This window comes from Olea europaea, chromosome 4, assembly GCF_002742605.1.
Source record: "Olea europaea var. sylvestris chromosome 4, O_europaea_v1, whole genome shotgun sequence".
Taxonomy (NCBI): Eukaryota; Viridiplantae; Streptophyta; class Magnoliopsida; order Lamiales; family Oleaceae; genus Olea; species Olea europaea.
In genome coordinates, this window is record NC_036240.1 from 6,806,280 (window position 1) to 6,826,724 (window position 20,445).

General features: G+C 34.2%; 3 protein-coding genes across 4 annotated transcripts; 2 read left to right on the forward strand and 1 right to left on the reverse strand.

The window, feature by feature from the left end:
* Positions 1 to 1,478: 1,478 nt before the first annotated feature.
* On the reverse strand, positions 1,479 to 7,173 carry LOC111393434 (dual specificity protein phosphatase 1-like). 2 transcript variants are annotated; one of them, XM_023018968.1, is made up of 6 exons: positions 7,096 to 7,173; positions 6,092 to 6,264; positions 5,884 to 6,019; positions 5,126 to 5,246; positions 2,990 to 3,134; positions 1,479 to 1,660 (listed from the first exon to the last, which is right to left on the reverse strand). In XM_023018968.1, the coding sequence occupies exons 2-6, from the start codon at positions 6,191 to 6,193 to the stop codon at positions 1,610 to 1,612; spliced, it is 555 nt and encodes a 184-aa protein (XP_022874736.1). In that variant the 5' UTR covers positions 6,194 to 6,264; positions 7,096 to 7,173; the 3' UTR covers positions 1,479 to 1,609. The 2 variants fall into 2 exon arrangements, with proteins under 2 accessions (XP_022874736.1, XP_022874735.1); XM_023018967.1 differs by having other exon boundaries at positions 1,479 to 2,411.
* Positions 7,174 to 18,844: 11,671 nt separating this feature from the next.
* Positions 18,845 to 19,666, forward strand: LOC111392944 (basic 7S globulin-like). The gene has a single exon (XM_023018359.1). The coding sequence runs from the start codon at positions 18,845 to 18,847 to the stop codon at positions 19,664 to 19,666; it is 822 nt and encodes a 273-aa protein (XP_022874127.1).
* A 71-nt stretch (positions 19,667 to 19,737) lies between these two features.
* Positions 19,738 to 20,076, forward strand: LOC111392954 (basic 7S globulin-like). The gene has a single exon (XM_023018368.1). The coding sequence runs from the start codon at positions 19,738 to 19,740 to the stop codon at positions 20,074 to 20,076; it is 339 nt and encodes a 112-aa protein (XP_022874136.1).
* The last annotated feature ends 369 nt before the right edge of the window (positions 20,077 to 20,445 follow it).

Sequence of the window (20,445 nt, forward strand, 5' to 3'; positions counted from 1 at the left end):
AAAAATATATGGCGAAATCGGCGGTTTAAAACCGGACCAAATCGTTTGGTTTAGGTTTGAGTTTTTTTCAAACCGTTCAAAATGGTTTGGTTTAGGTTTCGGTTTTTCTCAAACCGTTTTAAACGGTTTGGTTTGAAAATTTGTCAAAAATCGGTAAAATCGGACCGCTTACACCCCTATAGAAAACTTAAAGGTTTAAAGCATCAAGTTCTTAGAATTAAAAAGATGGAAGTTCATGATTCAAAATTAATTAAAAAATTGATCTTCGAATTTAGGTAAAAATTTGAATCATTTATTCTTGATATAACATACACGGGAACATCTAAACAATCTTGTTTATAGAATTAAAGAAAACTTTCAATTTTTGGATAATTTCGCATATGCATTCCAACAAAAATAATGGTAACCATAGAGGAGCTAGATATATTGTTTCTCTCATAGTTTCCTAATATTGAACAGAGGTTGTAATTATGTAAAACCTTGTGAGAATAAACTTTCTAACACTGTTATCATGTTTACATAACATTTCGTTTTGTTATATGTTGAAATTGTTAATTAAAATATATTTATACATGGCTTTAGTGTTTAATCTCTATAAACATCGCATGTTTGATAAGATCATCTATGAAATAATAGATGGTAATTAAGTAAAGAAACCTAAAATCTTGTCTAATGTAATATTCAATCGCATTCAGCATTGAATACCAAATTAAATACAAGTAACAGGGTACGAACAGTTCAGTGAATGTACATACAAAGTCGAGGAATAAACTGTTGGGATCAATTTATCAACTCATCAGGCAATACAACTCAATCCCACAAGTTCTCACGTTTGTGTTAGGAACGAGACGAGGTTATACGGTATGATATGAAATATTGATCACAAACAACAAGAACACAAAGACAAAAATTTAATTTGGAGGAGAAATTAGAGATTTTATTCAACAACTATAATGGAAAGAAAAAAACTGTAATTATGTTCTTACACGATGATTCTAACATTTAAGTATTACAAAACTTGTAAAGAAAGGTCTAATATTTATAGGGGTGTACACCAAACCTTAGAAATAACCCTAAAGATGGAAGCTAGATCAAGAAATCGTGTGAAGGGGAGAAATATGGAAAAATTCAGACTGCCAGCGCTCAAGCGCTAGTCTCTCGCTAGGCAAGCGATGGAAACGAAAGGCACACTGCTCCAAATCTCGACCTACCGTTCAAGCGGTAGACGAGCGTTATTCCAACACCGTCGAAACCTATTTTTCCTCTTGGGGCCAATTTTGATGTCTCCAAACCCAATATTCCAAATCACGAGTACCCTAATCGGATTTGGGGTCACAAAACTCAATAGTTAGAACCCCCAAAAGTTACCATAAACAAATTGCATGGTCAGAGACAAAGTTGAAGATAGTGCTCGAAGAGTGCTCAAAGTTCAGTAAGGATACTGCACATGATCACTAACAAAAGTAACAAATTGCATGTTTGGTGTTATTAATAAACAGTTAACATCATGGACTAAATAATTTTTCACTGTATCTGTTTGATAGATTTTCTATAGAATCAATTTTGTTTGCCATTTTTGGGGTACAATCTTGTCTCATTTACAATAAAACTAGTGAATTGCTGAAGTTCTATACCCCAGCAGCCTTTCCCATCTTCGATCCTGCATTAAAGAATATATTTAGTGGAAAAGGGAAACTGAAATAAAACTGCATTTGACAAGGAAATTTAAGGTAATAAACACTGAAGTATTTCCCTGCAAGAACATGTTGACATAGGGAGTGAGGCAAAACAAAATGTTTGCAGCGTATATTGTCACCGTCTAGCAAATACCCAAGCAGAATTGATAATATGACATATGTCTTGAGCTTTTTCCCAAACCACAAATTAGCTACCGTGAGGTACTAACTAATAATTTTGTGGACCGATACCACCTTTTGATAACATTTCTCAGAAATTTAGCACAACCATAACAAACCAGTCCATTACATGATTGATAAAAATGGAATGATCACGCTTTCTAGCCCCCATTTTTTGAAATGAAAACGGGTGGAATAATATTTTTTTGAAAAATAAATGGTTGAAAAATAAGAAAATGTTTTCGGTTTTCTTCAATTGATATGTCATTCCCTTCGGTCGCCCAAATAGAATTGGATAACTTGTATCCACGAGGATCTGTTATGTCCCTAATGCATCACAGGCCCGAGTCCTTCACTCTTGGAATGGACGGGCCAGACCTTCAAAGAGGCATTGGGAGTGCTAGGTCCCGTGCCCCTAAGGTAACTAGAGTGTCAACCCTTATCCAATGAGAGTCGTGGGTTTTCTATACATTGCCATCATAAAACACGTCATCTTCACAACAGGGTATGAGTATAGTAACACCGGACAATGGACCCACTTATTTGCACAGCAAACTACAACAAAAAAGTGCACACATCAAAAATAAAATAAAATAAAATAAAATGAAATGAAAAAGAACACAATAAATAATTTTTCTTTTTAACTCTTAGCCCACGTCAATATTTATTTGTATTAGAAGTTTTCTTGAGATGATTCAATCTCTAAGCCAGTTCTTATAGATAGTATTGCATGAATAGTAGTAGAATGCATGTCTCCCAGAAACCTCTACGACAACATATAACAAAGTATGTAGTACAGGTAGCAATCCACAAAAAAATGGGAAGAATATATTGAGGCGTCTTAATTATGTTTACCAATATCACCAACATGGACATAGATGACAAATTTGATCCTCATATTAAACCACCAATGATGCTCCCGAAACAATTTTTGCATCTACATTTATTCAAATATTTTTCTTCAATCTAGTTTTATTTGCAATTCTATATTCAGGTACTCATCACATATATTTTTTGCTCCTCAAAAACATGCCTTGTTTAAAAGTTTTGCTAAAATTTCTCAAGCGAACAAACTATCTTGTTTAATAACAATTCTATGATAAGCCAACTCTATAAGTTAAACAAGCAAGTACCTTGAAGAGATCTCTCCAAGTTTTCCAGTTGTGAAATAAAGCCAGAGTTGGAGATACAACTGGTCTTTTTCTCTTCACGTGTTCCAGAGCTTCGGATAAGCTAATGCCAATCTTCATCATCAGATAAGCAACAACAATGGTCACACTGCAAAGTACAACAACTAAATCAAATTCAAAACAAAAACTCAAACAAACATGGAATACATTTTCAAAGTAAAAGTTTGATGTTAAAATATTTTCAGGAATAACATGGACATATCAAACCCAAGGCAAAGGCAATTAATTAAGTCATCCGAAATTCTGTTTCTGAATAGAATAATAATTTAATAGCAGCTAAGATTCCCCTTTCAGAACTCACATTCATTGTTTCCTTTTGCAACTAACCCACTTAACAGCCTCACATATCAATCATGTAGCATCAGTAGGCTCGATTTTGGGGAAAGGATGTGCCCAATAGAGGGGGCTGTCAACTCTAGCCAGCAAGATTTTAAGACAAGTAGGCTCACATTCAGCCTTTACATTTGCAACTATAATTGCAGCTTTACGTTTCTATCACGCAGCATCAGTAGGCTCAATTTTGTTGAAAGGATGTGTCAATGAGAGAGGGCTATTAGCTCAAGACAGCAAGCTTTTTAAGGCCAGCAATGAACTGTAATAAGAGAAACAGTTGGAATAAAGGTTAAAATTTTAGCGGAGGAATTTAACTAGAAATTTGGTGATAAAAAAGAAAGGTTTCAGGACTGTTTGCAGAGGTTGCAATGATGGAATGATGTTAGGATTAAGAAGTAAAAGTGAAATAGAACCTACTCTCAAAATAAGAAAACACCATAAAAATGTAGTTGTTCACTCTATACTAAGTCCAGCTCCTACTTCAAACATATATAGGCAGACTAGACATGGTGGTCAAAATAAAGTTGCAGGCTAAGAAAGACTGGAGCAACTACACGACCTATTGGATGACACTGTACATTTATTAACCATCACAATCCAATATTGGATTTTTCACATTACATAAACAAAATATCTACAATGAGTTTTGCGTGTTACTTGATTACTTTTGAAGTGACATTATAATATACTCACATCGGGCATGGAATTTATACTACAGATGTCACAAACAATCTCCATTAAAGGACTATATTCAGGATTTTCTAGTGGATCTACGGATATTATACTACAGACGTCACAAACAATCTCCATTATATTCAGGATTTTCTAGTGAATCTAAGGATATTGCAATGGTCCACGTACTGCCAACTCATCATTGAATAGTGCTGGAACATAAGTACATGATCCAACCAAGGTTCCAACAACATCTTGAATGTTTGCCAAATTTGAAAAAGAAAAGAGTCCACATGTTTTAGGAGGACTCTTAGCGTTGGTTTGGGAGACAAACTTTCAAGTGAAAAATGAAACTTTTTTTTCAAGCATTTGGGTTGAAAAGTGGGGAAAAATGCGAGTCCCAATAAAATGTATGGTTGAAAATGGTTCTTAAAAAATCTCTCCAAAACAAACCCTTAGTTCATTTCTAAATTGACGAAGAAAAGAACAAAAATAGCTGCATTGCACAGTGGTTATGTTTTAGGAAAAATGCTCTATTTTGCCTTGTCAAATACCTCCTCCAGAATTATACTTGCTAAAAGGATTCAGATCGGCCAATACAGAGCAAGGACGGTGGTATACGGAACAGTTGATCACATATTTAAGCCATTGGAGAACATTCCTATGTGTATTTGTCCACGACAAAACAGGTCAAAACTCAACATTACTCAAATTGCACAGTACTAAGCAATCTCTAGAACATCAATAAACAAGCTTTACACGTCACTCTTTAAATTAATGCAATTAAGTTAAAGCTTGTAACTGAACATTTTCAAATTTTACTTATACTGAGCAGTTGTATATAACATCATTAATGTAACTCACCTAATATTTAAACTTTTCTAATTTTCTCTTCCCCTGATAACTAAAGTTGGAACAAAGATTAATTGTGGAAGATGATACCACTACATGAATTTTTATTTCAATCTAGGGATACGAAGAATCTATTAATATCCACGAAAATGGCAAACATTACCTATTACTTAAAATTACAACACAGCGGAAGCGGTCAAAATAAATAGAATAAAAGCAAACCTTCGGGATCTTCCAGCAAAGCAATGAACCAAAACACCACCACCCGTCTTTTTATCTTCTTCAATAAAATTGAAACACTCACTAAAGTACTGTGATATATCCACATCTTCTCTATCCATTACTGCTCAAATTCAGAAGGAACATCATAAATGAGACATTAACTAAGTTTTTTGTATAAAAAGAACCACAAGATTCAATTGGGTTCATTTATTAGAAAGCTAGAACACCAGATATAAAAGTAGAAAGAAACACAGCATGCAACAATCATTCCATATTTAGAAAGGTGGAAGCAAAACCTCCGAATGGATAGAGAGATCTCAAGGCGGCGTTAAGTGTAATGTTCGCAAACACACTTTACACTTCTGAATTAAATCCACTGAGAGCATGTCTGGCCAAGCTTAAATGAAAGGTAAAGTTACTAAACAAGTTATGTTTCAAAACATCTTTGGATCAACTACTTTTTTCTTACTTCTAAATAAAAGAACCTATTTACATTGAAAGTAACTCTTAGCTTGCTATCAAAATAAGTAATTTATTTCCAATTTTAATCAATGAATAATTATTTATTTCAAAACTTAATTATCTTGTTATAAGTAAACTCTTCAGACTTCAAGCTTGGCCAAATATGCTCAAACTCACTTCGGCCCACTATCAAAATGAAATGAGTAATTCTTCTTTACAACACAAAGCAAGGAGTTATAGTATAAATATTCGTAAAATGGGTGCTATTTTGAAGATTCGGCTCAACAACTCTTTACCAGGAATAGTTTTGTATATAAAGTCATTTGAATGAGCAGGGGACAAAGAATGGGCGACCGTCAATATGTGTGTGATATTCAAGCTTCTCAAAGTACTTTTGTTATTGGCAGCTCCAAGTGAGCCCAAGTAAAGACCCTGAGAAAGTATAAGAACAATCTCATAAATCACGATGTTAAAAATTAGAATCACCAGCTCAAAAGTAATCACCTCTTCGATTTTGCATGGAATATTATCATCTTTAATAATTTTTGTTGCTTGCACAACTTGCAGCAATGCTGCAATGCGATCCTTGAAGATGGTATCATTCATTGTTAATGCGGAAAAGTTCTATATCTTTTGCTCTCTTTCCAGATGGTATTGATGCAACCCAAACCAATAACCTGTACATACAATACGATATGAAGAACCAGAAATAAATGGAAAATTATCGTGCATTCCAAATCCAAGGCATACAGACAAAAAATATTTAGCAACTACAACACACAATTCCTCCTCCCACAAACAAAACAGAGATACAACTATAGAATTCTAACCACCAGGTTTATGTCAAGATAGGAGTATAATTCTGATTATGCCTTACCATCAAAAGTTAGTATTTTTCTTTAAATATTAATTTGAAGTCAACGTATGCATAATCACAAAATGCAGTTCGGCCTAAATACTTGAATATTGTTTCTTGCCTTTAGCATAATTACCAATAGAGAGTGTCACGAGAATTATTTATGATCTCCTACAATTATCATAGCAGATGATCATAAGACAATTATATGTAACATCAATTTGCTGAAGTTTTAGGATATATTCCAGTTATTATATTATTAACTGCATTCCAATTCACAGCAAATACTAAAATCACAGCAACAATCTATCAATCGCCCAAATGAGGTAGAAAATGGAGTATTTAATCGGATCCCAATTTTCTTTAATAAGAAAACATCAAATAAATCATCAACAATAAATAATTTCCCAAAGAATGACCCATAACTTTTCAAGAATGAATCTTTCACGTTCTTGAAAAAAATTAAAACTAAAATTTAACGCTTTCATATTTTATAAACATAATCACCACTAAAATACTGGTAAATATCATCAAATGGGGAAAAGAAAAATCACCAAAACTTCACAATATTGACAATTCCATCACTACGTAAATGATTAGCTATAAAATAAAAAAGAACAAAAGATCACACGATAATTAAATAAATACATACCCAACTTTGTGTGAATTACAGAATCAGTCGCAGATATGATTCTCAGTGAAGGGTTTTCAACGGTATATACACACACCACTGTTAAAAATAAAATTTTGTTATATTTTAAATCCCATGTAAATTTAGACAAAAACAAAATTAAATAAAAATACATAACTTTAAATTGATCCACTAGTTTTAATTTTCACTTAATTAGAATCATAATAGATAGAGAAAAATACATGAATGTAATTATAGGTGATGATGACTCAATGTGATTTATGTGCTGAGAATCATATCGAATTTCAAAGATTGCAAAACGGAATTTGATGCAATTTCATCAGTTAATTAAGAAAGAAGAATAATTGTATCCAACAAAGTAAGTAAACTTCAGTTTGCTTAATCGAACTTTCTCTTCTTTCTTTCTTTAGCCTTTATTGTTTGAAACATTTTAATACTCATAATTTCGATGGACAAAGAATTTATTTCATGTTAATTAATGTTCAATCAATTCAACTTGTTCTTATTTCATTCATTTGATTTAAGAGTTTATAGTTTTAGAGATTGGGCGAATATATATTGATAAAGATGTATTTAAAGTGGGATGAATATATAAAATTCATGTGGATGTATAATATTTAAATGAATGAATTTAATAAGGATAGTATTGAAATATGACGTGAATGTAAATAGTATTTTTTAAAAATTTTAAAATTTTATTAGAGATAAATTTAGAGTGGAACGTACTTATAAAAAATGTTGATGGAAAGTAGTATCAGTTTACAATGGGGGGTGTATGTGAGAGAGATGGAGATAAGAAAGTTGGTATATTATTGGTGCTTTTTTTTTTTTTATTTACTATGGATTTTTTTTTTCAAGTTTTATTAAGTTGCGACTTGGGGGAAATAGAGATTTGAATAGTGATTCTTTGGTAATCGTGTGGTTAAAAAATAAAGAAAAATTTTAAGTTTGCGTGTTAAATTTTTTATTATGTGAATATGTAGTTAATAATGAGTATATAGAAAAAAAGAGTTTGAAAATAATAATTGTCAAATAAGGACTAAGTATTGACAAGTCCATAAGCCCAAATAAGATAGCAAAAAAATAAAAATAATTAAATTTGATATTTGTGGCGGCTCATCCCAAACAAAAATTCTCGCGTAATCAACTCCTCAAAGCAAGGATACGATTAACGATGGCAAAAAATTCGTTCAACCGAATACTTGTGGGCCCTACCTAATCGAGTACCCGAATACCTCTGGGCCCTACTTGTTGCTATATTAGAATTAATCTCAATTTTACATTTTTTATCAAACAAAAAGAAAACACTTATAATCATTTTTAAAAAGAACATGAGCTGTTTTTAATAAATTGAAAAAGAAAAAAGTAATAATATTAATTAACTTAACATATTAAAAATAAACAGGGTGATAAATGGAACAAGGGACTATCCCCGCCCCGATCTCGCCCTAAGCCCCATCTCATCATACGTAAATCGAGTATGGTGACGAGACAAAGTAATAAAAATTCTCGACAGGATAGGTGATGAGAATGATCAACCCTTCCCACACACAACCCATTGTCATTTCTGGACATGACGATCGATGTTGCACCGTGACAAGGATGGGAATATGGTCCCAGTCTCTATCGAAATTTTTTATTCAATTCTTGCACTCGAAGGCATGAATATTTCTCTCATGCATGGTCTAGTAGTTCTAGTGTCCAAATTGATAACGTTGTGGATTCATTAAAAATCATTTGCTTTTAAGTTTTGATGATATGTTTACTAAGAATCGCATGCATTATAAGTTTGAAATATCTTTCAATTAGTTGTTATGAACGGTATATAAAATATTATTTGAGTGACTGTTGGGATTTGAAAAGTATACCAACAAAATTATGGGGGTGTTGTGAGCGTGTTTTAATCTCGGTAAGATCTTTTATTTTCCTTGTAATTGGTATTAGAAAGCAAAAAAAAAAAAAAAAGATAAATAAAAAAGGGTAGTAAACGGGGTAGGGAACCTGCCCCATCCTTTCACTCCTTAAGCGACGAAAGAGATTGGTCAAAAGGAAAAAATGCTTGATGGAGTGGAAGACAAGATTGATTGCCCCGACCTTCCCGGGTCATCCCTAGGCCCAAGTTGTAAATGTGCGCCCTAAATATGTGGGCCCAAGCTACAAATGTGGGCCCTAAATGTGTGGGCCCAAGTCCACAATGTTGCATGGTGGATTTCTTTTTTGAAATTTTTTTGCCTTTTTTAAAAATGAAAATTACAGATTTTAATAGATTAAAAATCCCTATATCATAAATAAGATACCATATTTAATATTTCACAAATCAATTTTTTTTAATTAATTAATATATTTAAAAATTAATCTAATAAATAATAATTTCAAACCCTAATTATTCTCCACTTTCATTTTCCCCCCACCCCCCGTTTCTCTCTCTATCACATCTCTCTCTCAACTGCCCGGCGACTGGAGAACCGACGATAGAAAGCTGCTTTGTTACAATGTCGACGAACTAGTGGCGATTTGAGGAGATCTCACAATCGGAGGAACTGCCCATTGCAATCTGTGGTGGTTAGGGTGGTGTGCGCGGCAGTGACGTGTATGTGCGTGGGTGTGGTGGTGTCTGCAACGACGGTGGCGTGAGGCTGTGATGGTTTTGTGTGAGACGACAGTGAAGGTGTGTGGTGGCGTGATGGTGGATCTGGTGATGTGCAGGTGCAGTGGTGTTTGGAATGGTGGCCGATGGTAGGGGTCTTAGCTGTGGTGATGGTAAGATGTCGGTGGTTGCAGGTCGTGGTGGTGACGGGCTGTTGGCGTTCAGAGAATTGATGATGATGTTGGTCGTGGTCGTGGTGGTAGGGAGATGATTTTGTGCAGTTGCGATTTGTTCATTTTTGTTAGATCTGGTGGCGGAGTGGGTTTCGGTGGCAGTAGAGGATGTGGTGCTGGCTCCGATGGCAACGATATTGGCTATGCTGAAAATTGTGACTATGACTCCCAATTGTGACTCGAAATTGGATTTGTGACCTGAAAATTGTGATTGTGACTCACAATTGTAACTCACAAATTAAGAGTCACAGTTGGTCGTGGCGGTAGCTGTGGTGGTCGTGGCGGTGGTTGTGGTGGTTTGGTTGATTTGTGACTTACAATTAAATATGTGACCTGAAAATTGTGATTGTAACTTACAATTGTATAATTGATCTGAAAATTGTAACTGTGAATTGTAAGTGTTGTGGTGGTCACAAATTATTTGGTTGATTGTGATAATTAAATTGGTTAATTTGTGACCAATGAAAAAGATAAATTGTAACCGAAAAATAAGGTGATCTAATAAAATGTTAATCTGTGATTGATAATTTAGGACTGTATAATAAGTTGTGACTTGTAATATTTATGATTTGTGACCAATAAAAAATCGTGACTTATAAATTTTTCGATTTGTGACCGATGAACAAACTGTGACCTATAAAATTTTTAAATTGTGATCGTAAAATAATTTGTAACATAAAATTTCTGATTTGTGACCAAAAAATAATAAGTGACAAATTAAATTGTTAATTTGTGACCAAATTATATAAATCTGTAACTTAAATATATTTAATTTCTAGAATAATTAATTAATTTAATTATAAATAATTTTAATAAAAATCTGATTTTTGAAATTTGAAACTTATTTTCTTATTTTTGAAATGTGCCATAATTAATATCTTACTAATGAAATTTTCCCTTTTTAAAATTATTAGACAAATATGTTGACGTTAAATTAACTCCAACGGAATGTTGTAGTGGAACTAATTGATTAAGAAAATAAAAAGTATCTTATGTATCATATAAATCAATTTTAAATTTAGAGGTTAATATTTGTATACACTCTCTCTATTTTGACTCTTTAATTTATTTTTTTCAAAAATATTTGTTGATTTCTCGTCTCTTATTTTAATATTTTTTATATGTCAATTGTCAATCAATTCAATTGTTATTTGAATAGTTTTAGAAGTATAGTATTAATATTTATAATTTATTAAATACAATCATTGTAAATAATTTTGGAGATGCTTTAATTAGATTTTTTTTGGGCTAAGCTCGATGAAGAAATAAAAGTTACTTTTAAGCTTTCTTTTGCCAAAAAAATATTTTAAAATAATTTTATTAAAAAATTCTTTTTAAAAATATTGCTTGTTCCGTTTATAAACAATTATAAAAGTCCTCGTTGAATGGTTCATGGAGTGATTGAGTTTACAAATATTACAACAAGCTAAGCTATAAACGTTTATAAATTTAGCTATTGCTTGATTTCATTTTTGATAAATGGATTTCTTAAATATGATTTTTTAGAGATGTGCGACTACAAAAAATAGGGAAAATTAGGTGTTATGTGTAAAATATTTTATTTTAAAAATATGAAGTTGAAAATGAGTTCGAGGAAATAGATATTGAAAATATCAATATGAGCTGTATGCCAACTTTGACCAACCAAAATCTCTGTAATGCCAATGTTAGATATCCGTAAATAGACACTGCAATATCACTTGGAATTGCAATCCAAACCATATACCAATGGCTTCTTTTTTGAACTACTCTGTTTTCGTCTTTGCCATTCTTTTATCCACTTCCTCTGCTCCAAATGGCCTAATCCTTCCCATTAGAAAAGACACCAATACCTTACAACATTACACCTCAATACAAATGGGAAGCAACCATGCCATAGTTAACACAGTAATCCATCTTGCACAACAATTCTTGTGTTTCGAGTGCGATAATTACACCACATCCACCTACGCTCCGGTACCTTGTGACACACAAAAATGTAAAATAGCCAAGGGGTCTGGATGTCAAAGTGGAATGTCACGGGCCTCAGCGCCCTGGCTGCACCAATAACACCTGTGCTGCCACCACTTTTGACCCATTCGAGAGTTTTCTTCGAAGTGGAACTTTTGGAGAGGACACATTATTCTCCAAAGATCATATGGGGGTGCCCTAGTTTTCCTTTGCTTGCACCAACTCAAATTACAGGAAGGGTCTAGCCAGTGGCACTACTGGGATACTAGGACTTGCAAGGACTGAAATTTCATTGCAAAAACGGGTTGCAGAGGAGCTCAATTTACCAGAAAAGTTTTCTCTACGCCTTCCATCTTCGGGACTCGGGAAATTGTACGTTGGTGGAGGATCGTCAAGCAAATCAGACGTGTCGAAATCACTTCTCACAACACCCCTCATCATAAACCCTGTAAGTACTGGACCTGCTGTTTTTGTCCAGGGTGAACCTTCTGATGAATATTTTATAAATGTACAGTCCATCAAAGTCCAAGGAAAACCTCTGTCTGTCAAAAGTTCCTACTTTACCATTGACAACGATGGAGTCGGAGGCACCAAAATAAGTAACATTAACAATTTTACCTCACTGCATTCTTCCATTTACAAAACTTTAAACAGGGCTTTCGTCAAGGCAGCGTCTGATATGAAGATCAAAAGCGTCAACGCAGTGGCACCATTTAGAGCATGTTTCAGTTCCTCCACCATTTCCACCACCGCCACCGGCCCTTTTGTCCCAACTATTGAGCTAGTTTTCCCCTGGAATGATGTTTCTTGGAAGATATATGGTGCCAATTCAATGTTTACAGTCAACAAGAACGTTATGTGCCTTGCATTTGTGAATGGAGGATCGAGTCGAAGAACCTCAATTTTTCCAAGTATCTCAATTATCATAGGGACATACCAGTTAGAGGACAATTTGCTCGAGTTTGATCGTCTTGTCACAATTTCGCTTTAGCTCTTCGCTTTTAGTCCGAAACAAGACTTGTTCCCGCCTTTAAGATGATCAAATGTTGTCACATTTGCATAGTTCGTTCTTCAAAAATATTGTATTTTAATTATATGCTAGAAAATAATTGGATCTAATCAAATAAATTCCACTGTTTGACTACATACATATGTACTCATAAATAACAGAAAAATAATTTATTAGTATTTGATTTTCATAAACTGTTTCAGTAAAAGAATGTCAACCAGAATCCATTAATTTACTAGTATGCCTACTTCATGCAATTCCACAGACGACAGAAAAGGGCAGTCACAAATAGCCCATCATCGAGATTCATTGCCAAGGCCTTTGAATCTTTTGGTTACCGAGTTTTTAAATGCAAACGTTTATTACAAAAAAGCTAAAGATTTGACAAAGGTTGCTGCTCCTTTCCAATTGCTGGTTATCGATAAGTTGATAATCTTAGGAAACCGAGTCGAGTCATAACTCCTTGTAGCTTAGGTATAGCTCATAGAACACTAAAGGAAGTGACCTGACTCCTGGGTAGGAGGCAGAAGCATAGGAGCTAAGGAGTTCAAGCTTGTTTAATGTGCTCATTGATGCCTAACCCTGAGATGTAGATCATCCAAGGCACATTAGCATGTCGTACTCCTGCTCGAACCTGAGCAATTGCAATAATCGGGTTCATTGATATTCTAGGTATAGTAAATGCTAATGATATTTTTCGCTGTAGTTTCATCCAAGAAGGATTTATCTAAACCAATTATCTAATCATTTCTTTGAATTTGTGGGCAATTGCGGCTCAGGAAGGTTCTTCTCTCTTTGAATGAGCTAGGGTCAGATTACAGGTCCCCCTCTGCTTTTGGGTGCGACGGGGGCCCCTCATGCTTCCCAATTCGAAGCTTAGGTTACCTACTCTTGACGGTCAAAGCGAGCCCCTTTATTTTGAATTCATTAATTTAGAATGAATCAAATCTCCCTAAGTAGGATTCGAACCTATGACCAATCGATTAACCAAGGAAAATGATTCATGGTAACGACAAGATACACTTGGGCCAGAAAAACCCCTGCTCCAAATTGTTTAGCGTTCTAAGACAAGACGGCTGTGGTTGTCCTAAAAGGCTTTGCCATGAATCATGAGGGAAGAGTGTAAAGCGTTGCTGAGTGTGAAGGCGAAGTTTCAAGCTTTACAAGCTCAAATAATCATTTTCTTATTTTTAATATTATTTTAAATTTTAATCTTTTTAAAAATCATTTAATAATTAGAATAATATATATCAAACATCTAAAATTATAAAAAATATTATATTTAATTAATGATTCCTACAATTAGTCAATCACACAATTTTCAAATTTTTTGAAATGTAAGAACTAGACTATTTTTCATAATTTCAATTTTCAATTAGACAAATTTTACTTAATAGATGTATAGGAACTTCAAACATGATTTCGAAGTTCTCAACAAGATAATGAATCTCAAGATCATAATTGTTAGTTCTGGAGTATAAGTTTCCCCTTCAAACAATTCGAAAGAAATATCGTAATAGTACTATAGAAATTTAAATTCGAGCCCACCGATTTCACGATATTTCCTTAAAACGAATTTGCTGCCTTTCACGGTACTAAAGGTGTCCAGCAATCGTTTCCCAGGATAGAACGGATTTCCTCTCCTACGGAAGTAGCATAGCAATCTGCAGGAGTTCCAACGAACGCAACGAGGTGTTTATACTTCGAAAAACAGTATCAGAACGAGAGGGAGAGTGAGATACAAAGCAGAGAAAGTTTGCAATGAAAATTGTGTAATTTTTCTGGTAACAGAGCAGGCTATTTATAGATTTGTTCGTGGCCATTCGAACACCCTTCAGAATAGTCGTCACTGTTCAGACAGCCTCTAAAACTCCAACAGACATGTTAGTTCAATACTGCATCTGTTAAGTTAGTTAACGGTCGACAGTTTAACAGTCGACTGTTTGGTTGGTTAACAATCGACTGTTTAACAGACCATTCCAAAAAATTACCCTGAAAAGGCTAATGAAAAAATAAATTTTATTAAGTACCAAAAAGAATTTGATTGTATACAATTTGGTCCAAAAATTCAAATAAAATTTGTCCAAAAAATTAATATAGTGCAAGGACGTACGTGCACGTGCTCGTGTGGAGCCGAGCCGAGCCGACGGCACGGGCATGTGGGCTTAGGACCGAACCCGATAGGATATAGGTCTCCCCCCTTCTAAAGACTATTGGTACCCCTTGGGGTCCAAACCCAATTCCCAAACTTGCACCATATAAATTACACCAAAGTTTCATAACTTTCCTATGTGGAATAAGTGTTTAGGCAAATTAAAATTTTCACTAATTCATAGTTTCAAGTGGGTTACTTTGATATTAAATATTTCATTCAATTCTAAATGGTTTTCGATAAATAAATATTCCACGTTCATCACCTTGCGGGGTAAAGCGTGAATATGCTAGATCCCGTATTAATTAGATGTGGTTCCCATTGAAATTTGGGTCCAAAGTTGACCCATTTCATACCATTTTCTAACAATAATTATATAATGCAGAGAGCATCGTAACTTAAATCTTATTTAATTCTTTATTGGATATTGTTATCTTTAACTTTTGCATAGATAAAGTCTTTTAAAAACTTGAAACTAAAGTCAAATGAATTTTCTTTTTTTTTTTTAAATAAAAAATAATAAACTAACTCAAATAAAAGGTTTTTTTAAAACAAAAATAGTAAAAGATTTAATAAAGCGCGCCTAGGAAAAAGGGAAAAGAGGAAGAAAAAAATTCAGCCGTTCATGAATTAGAATAAACACCTAAGCACGAAGCGGGTCATTTTGCCTGAACTTCAAACCTAGGCATCGTCTAGACAAGTTTTTAGAATACTGGGCATAACTCGTTAGGCACAATTGCTAGAAAGATTATGGTTCAATAATTGTTTCAGCCTTTGGAAACAGACAAGAAGCTGAGAGGTTTTATTATTCCCCTTACGGGTCGTTCAAAAACTAAATGTGGAGGTTGCAGCCTGAGGACACCAACTTTGATCAATCAAAAATCTGAAATGCAATTGCTGAATGTCAATAAATAGATCCTTCAGTCTCACTTGGAATATCCATTAATAATCATATTCCAATGACCTGTTCTATCAATTTTTCCCTTTCATGTTTTTGTTCATTAGGTGGTTCACATTTTTGTATATGGGGCTACTTGGCCAATTTATAGTTTTATCATCTCAAATTTGCTTATATAAGTTATTTCTATGAAATTATATTATTCTACATATTTATTCCATATGTGAGTGCAACCAATTTTACATCTAGATAGGAATTCAGATTGTACCTTTAGATTGTGTTAATAACTAAAAATAACGTGAAAATTTCAGATCCAGTTAAGATGAATTTAACAGAGCAATTAATGAATTATTGTAAAAGAAAAAAAGTAATTTTAGATCCATTGTTTCTATTTGTGAGCCTTTAACCAAGAGTTTGCAGCTCTGTCACAAGAAGCTATAGTGTTGATCTAGATATGTGAGCCACCTTTTTGATCGAAAGTTTTGATTGATTGTTGAGTTCGATAGGTTAGGTTATTATTGTAAAGTTGTAGTTGTTGCCCAAGTCATAATTGTCCGTAACCTATGCAATCATTACTCTCCTTTGATTGGTAGGTGAGAAGGTGCTGATATTAAAGATGACACTTGTCTTTTCAAGAGTAGTCATTTTGGAGGCAGTGACATCACTAGAAGATATCTTTTTAGGGGAGTAATGATGATGTTTACAAACGACGGTGACACGTGATTGAGCTCATTGGATTAGCTCTTGGTTCGACCTTGTACTGTAATTTGGAGTTATACCATTAAACTCTTTCTAATGTTATTTGAAGTGGGTTCGAGGTTATTTATGAGTTCCAACACCAAAAATTGTCCCTCAGTGCTGGGCTTCTTTTGGAAAAGATCAGACATATACGTTTCTTTATATCAGCTCGTCGAAGTAAGATTTTTGCTTGCAAAGATGGAATACAGAGTATGCATTTTGTAATCCTCTTTTCTCTCGTTGATATAGTGAAAGTTCTAATGTGGGTCAATGGATGTAGGCACAATTCTCGACCACTTTTAAATCCTTGTATCTTATATTTGCACTTATTTTTATATCATTTATTCTCCTCGGTGTAATTTTTAGTCCGCCTTATTGATCTGACATAATCATTAGCGTCTTAATTCATAACAAAAATAAAATAAAATACGAAATACTGAAGAGCCCTAATAATTTTTATGTAATATCTTAACAAACATATTGAAACATTTTATAAAACATTGTTTGCAACTAAAATATGCAGACTCATCTAAGCATTCAAACTATTTTAACAAGCCGAAACACAAATCGCCATAAAATATACATATATACATCAAATAGACATTAATCGCATGTTAAGTACGTGTTACTCGATATGACCAAACAGTAAATTAAAAGAAAACTAAAATTTTATTTATAATAGTGAATATTAAATATGCACTAACTGATAGTATCTTTTAGCAAGAGGTCCATGAAATACATTTTAAAAAAAAAAATTTAAAATAAAAAGCTTAGCAATGTCACCCACAATATTCAACCACTATATAGTACATATGTAGACGTGGGCCAGTTGCTCCACCCTGTGGACCCTCAACCTTTCTTATCCACTTCAAATTCTAGTTCAAGTTTGGAAATAACTATTGACTGAGGTTTTTTTATTTTATTTTCTTTTATTTTTTAGTTCCCATCCTTTTATAATAGTTTTTATTATTGAAGGCAAAAAAGGTGAAGCGACTCTAAAGAAGCAGGCATGAAAATTTTGGGATGCTTTCGGACGAGATTAATAAACTACGACTACTTATCTTTTTTCTTAGAATTATCTTGTCCCAATCATCGGAAAAGTTGGAATGTTTAGGGAAGATTAATAACTGGAGATTTGGGTTTTTTGTATTACTATTTAAACCGAGCATCCTTTGAACTTCTACACATTTTTATTATGGAAAGTAAGGTGGAGACGAATCTTGATATAACATTAATGTTAAAATAAGTAACTTATTTATTTTTAATTTTATTAATAGAAAACTTATATATTCTAAAGCTTATATCTGTTATAAACAAACATATTAAGTTTAGCCAAACATGTTCGATGATCCTAAAGATAAAAATGAATTCTAACTGAGAACATATAGAAGAGATATTGAAATATTCAAACTGTATTATTGGTGATCTTATCAAAGGGCATTAACTGTTAGAATAAGGCAACTATGAGCAAAGGGTCCCACCGCGGATTTTGAGCAGCCTCATATATGAGAAAATCTCTTTTCTCTTTCCATTTTCACTTAATTAATGGAAATCTTATCAATGAAGCATGGATGTATGGTCAAAGCCTTAAAGGAGAGAAGAAGCAGGCGCTCGAGCTGTTAGATGATATATTTATTCTCATCAAAAAGTTCCATCACGTGCAAATTGGATTTATTTTTGAATTAAATGCACGACACACGAATACACTTTCATAAATGAGTGACGAGATTTGCTAAACATTTCATCTCAAAGGTTAAGTTGTTAAAAGAGAATCACACATATTCAATTAAATAGCATCTTCAACCAAACTTTAATGGCTCAATTATCAGGTTTCTAGAGTTTGTGCCACAACTCATAGAAGAACAATGAGTCATTTTCAAGAAAAATATAAAACCTTTATAAATGGCAATTTACAATAGATACGGCAAAATTTTCAAATCGTTACACACAGAAAGAATTAAACTTTCCAGAAAGAATTATAGCAAAAGACAGGAAGTGACCAGTTGGGTTGTTTCCTCTTCTGGTAGTTCGAAGATTAAGTGCTGAGATGTGCAGCCTTAATTTGAACACCGACTTTGACCAATCAAAATGTCTGTAATACCCTTGTTGGATCCCTATAAATGGATCCTCCAATCTCAATTGGAAATGCAATCCATATTGTTGGAATCCAATTCACATCCCAATGGCGGCTTCTCTCAATTCCTTCCTTTTTTTCGTTGCCATTCTTGTATACACTTCTTATGCTCAAAATGGCCTAAACCTTCCTATTCGGAAGGATGCCACTACCTTGCAATACTACACGACACTAGAAATGGGCAGCACCCGAGCTACTGTGAATGCTGTTATCGATCTTGGAGCCCAGTTCTTCTGGTTCGATTGCGATAATTATACCTCATCCACCTATGTTCCGATCCCTTGTGGCTCTCAGAAATGTGAACTAGCTAAGGGGAGTGGATGCATCGGGTGCAATATGCCGCCACGACCCGGGTGCACCAATGATACCTGTGGTGCCTCGGCTTACAACCCGTTTCAAGATGTTCTTGTCTCTCAAGGGTTTGAAGAGGACACGCTATACTCAAAAGATCATGTCGAGGTGCCTCAATTCCCTTACGCTTGCATGAACACACGTTTCTCAGAGGGACTAGCCAGTGGCACGAGCGGGATTCTAGGCCTTGCTAGGACCGAAATTTCTTTGCACAAGCAGGTTGCAAATAAGTTCAATTTACCCGACAAGTTCTCTCTATGCCTTCCATCTTCAGGACTCGGAAAATTGTACGTTGGTGGAGGATCATCAAGCAAATCAGACGTATCGAAATCACTTATCACAACACCCCTCATCATAAACCCTGTAAGTACAGCCCCTATTTACACCGTTGGTGATCCATCCGATGAATATTTCATTAATGTACAGTCCATCAGAATTCATGGAGAACCTTTGTCAGTAAAAAGTTCCTACTTTACCATTGACAAAGACGGAGTTGGAGGCACCAAAATTAGTACATAAACAATTTCACCGCACTTCATTCTTCCATCTACAAACCTTTCACCAGGGCTTTTGTCAAGGCTGCGTCTGACATGAAGATCAAAAGTGTCGACGCAGTGGCGCCGTTTAGAGCATGTTTCAGTTCCTCCACCATTTCCGCCACTGCCACCGGCCCTTCTGTCCCAATAATTGAACTAGTTTTGCGAGGAAATGATGTTTCTTGGAAGATATATGGTGCCAATTCAATGTTTGCAGTGAATAAGAATGTGATTTGCCTTGCATTTGTGGATGGAGGATCAAGTCCAAGAACTTCAACCATCGTCGGCGCATACCAATTGGAGGATAATCTGCTCGAGTTTGATCTTGTCTCATCGCAACTTCGCTTTGGCTCTTCTCTTTTGGTCCAGAACAAGACATGTTCCCGCCTTTAAGATGTTCGATTTTCATCAAGTTTTTCCAAATGCTTTTGTATTTCTCAGATTGATGATCAATAATATGTATCTATCAAACAAATTCTGTTGTTTGACTATATGCATATGTGGACAACAATAAACTTCACTGATATTTGAGTTATAAAAACAAAGTGCAAATACAAAATTATAAACTTCAGAGAAATTTTACCTTGTTGAGATCATTGCAACATAGTGGTTGAATTACAATTAGTAAATTTGTCCTGACTATATTCTGAAGTTAAAATCACCTTGAATTCAAAGTTGGGTGACAAAATGAATCAATCGACCCGTGATCACGAGCCACGACTAAAACAGGCGAAAATTCCACGAGGCGAGTTTGGGACAAGA

Excerpts from the sequence above, each read along its gene's own strand:
- LOC111392954 (XM_023018368.1), top strand. The coding sequence starts at position 19,738 with ATGAAGATCAAAAGTGTCGACGCAGTGGCGCCGTTTAGAGCATGTTTC.
- LOC111392944 (XM_023018359.1), top strand. The coding sequence starts at position 18,845 with ATGGCGGCTTCTCTCAATTCCTTCCTTTTTTTCGTTGCCATTCTTGTA.
- LOC111393434 (XM_023018967.1), bottom strand. The coding sequence starts at position 6,193 with ATGAATGATACCATCTTCAAGGATCGCATTGCAGCATTGCTGCAAGTT. Across the intron at positions 5,247-5,883 it reads TATATACAAAACTATTCCTG|TAATGGATAGAGAAGATGTG; the intron begins GTAAAGAGTTGT and ends GAATTTGAGCAG. Across the intron at positions 3,135-5,125 it reads TTTGCTGGAAGATCCCGAAG|TGTGACCATTGTTGTTGCTT; the intron begins GTTTGCTTTTAT and ends TGTACTTTGCAG.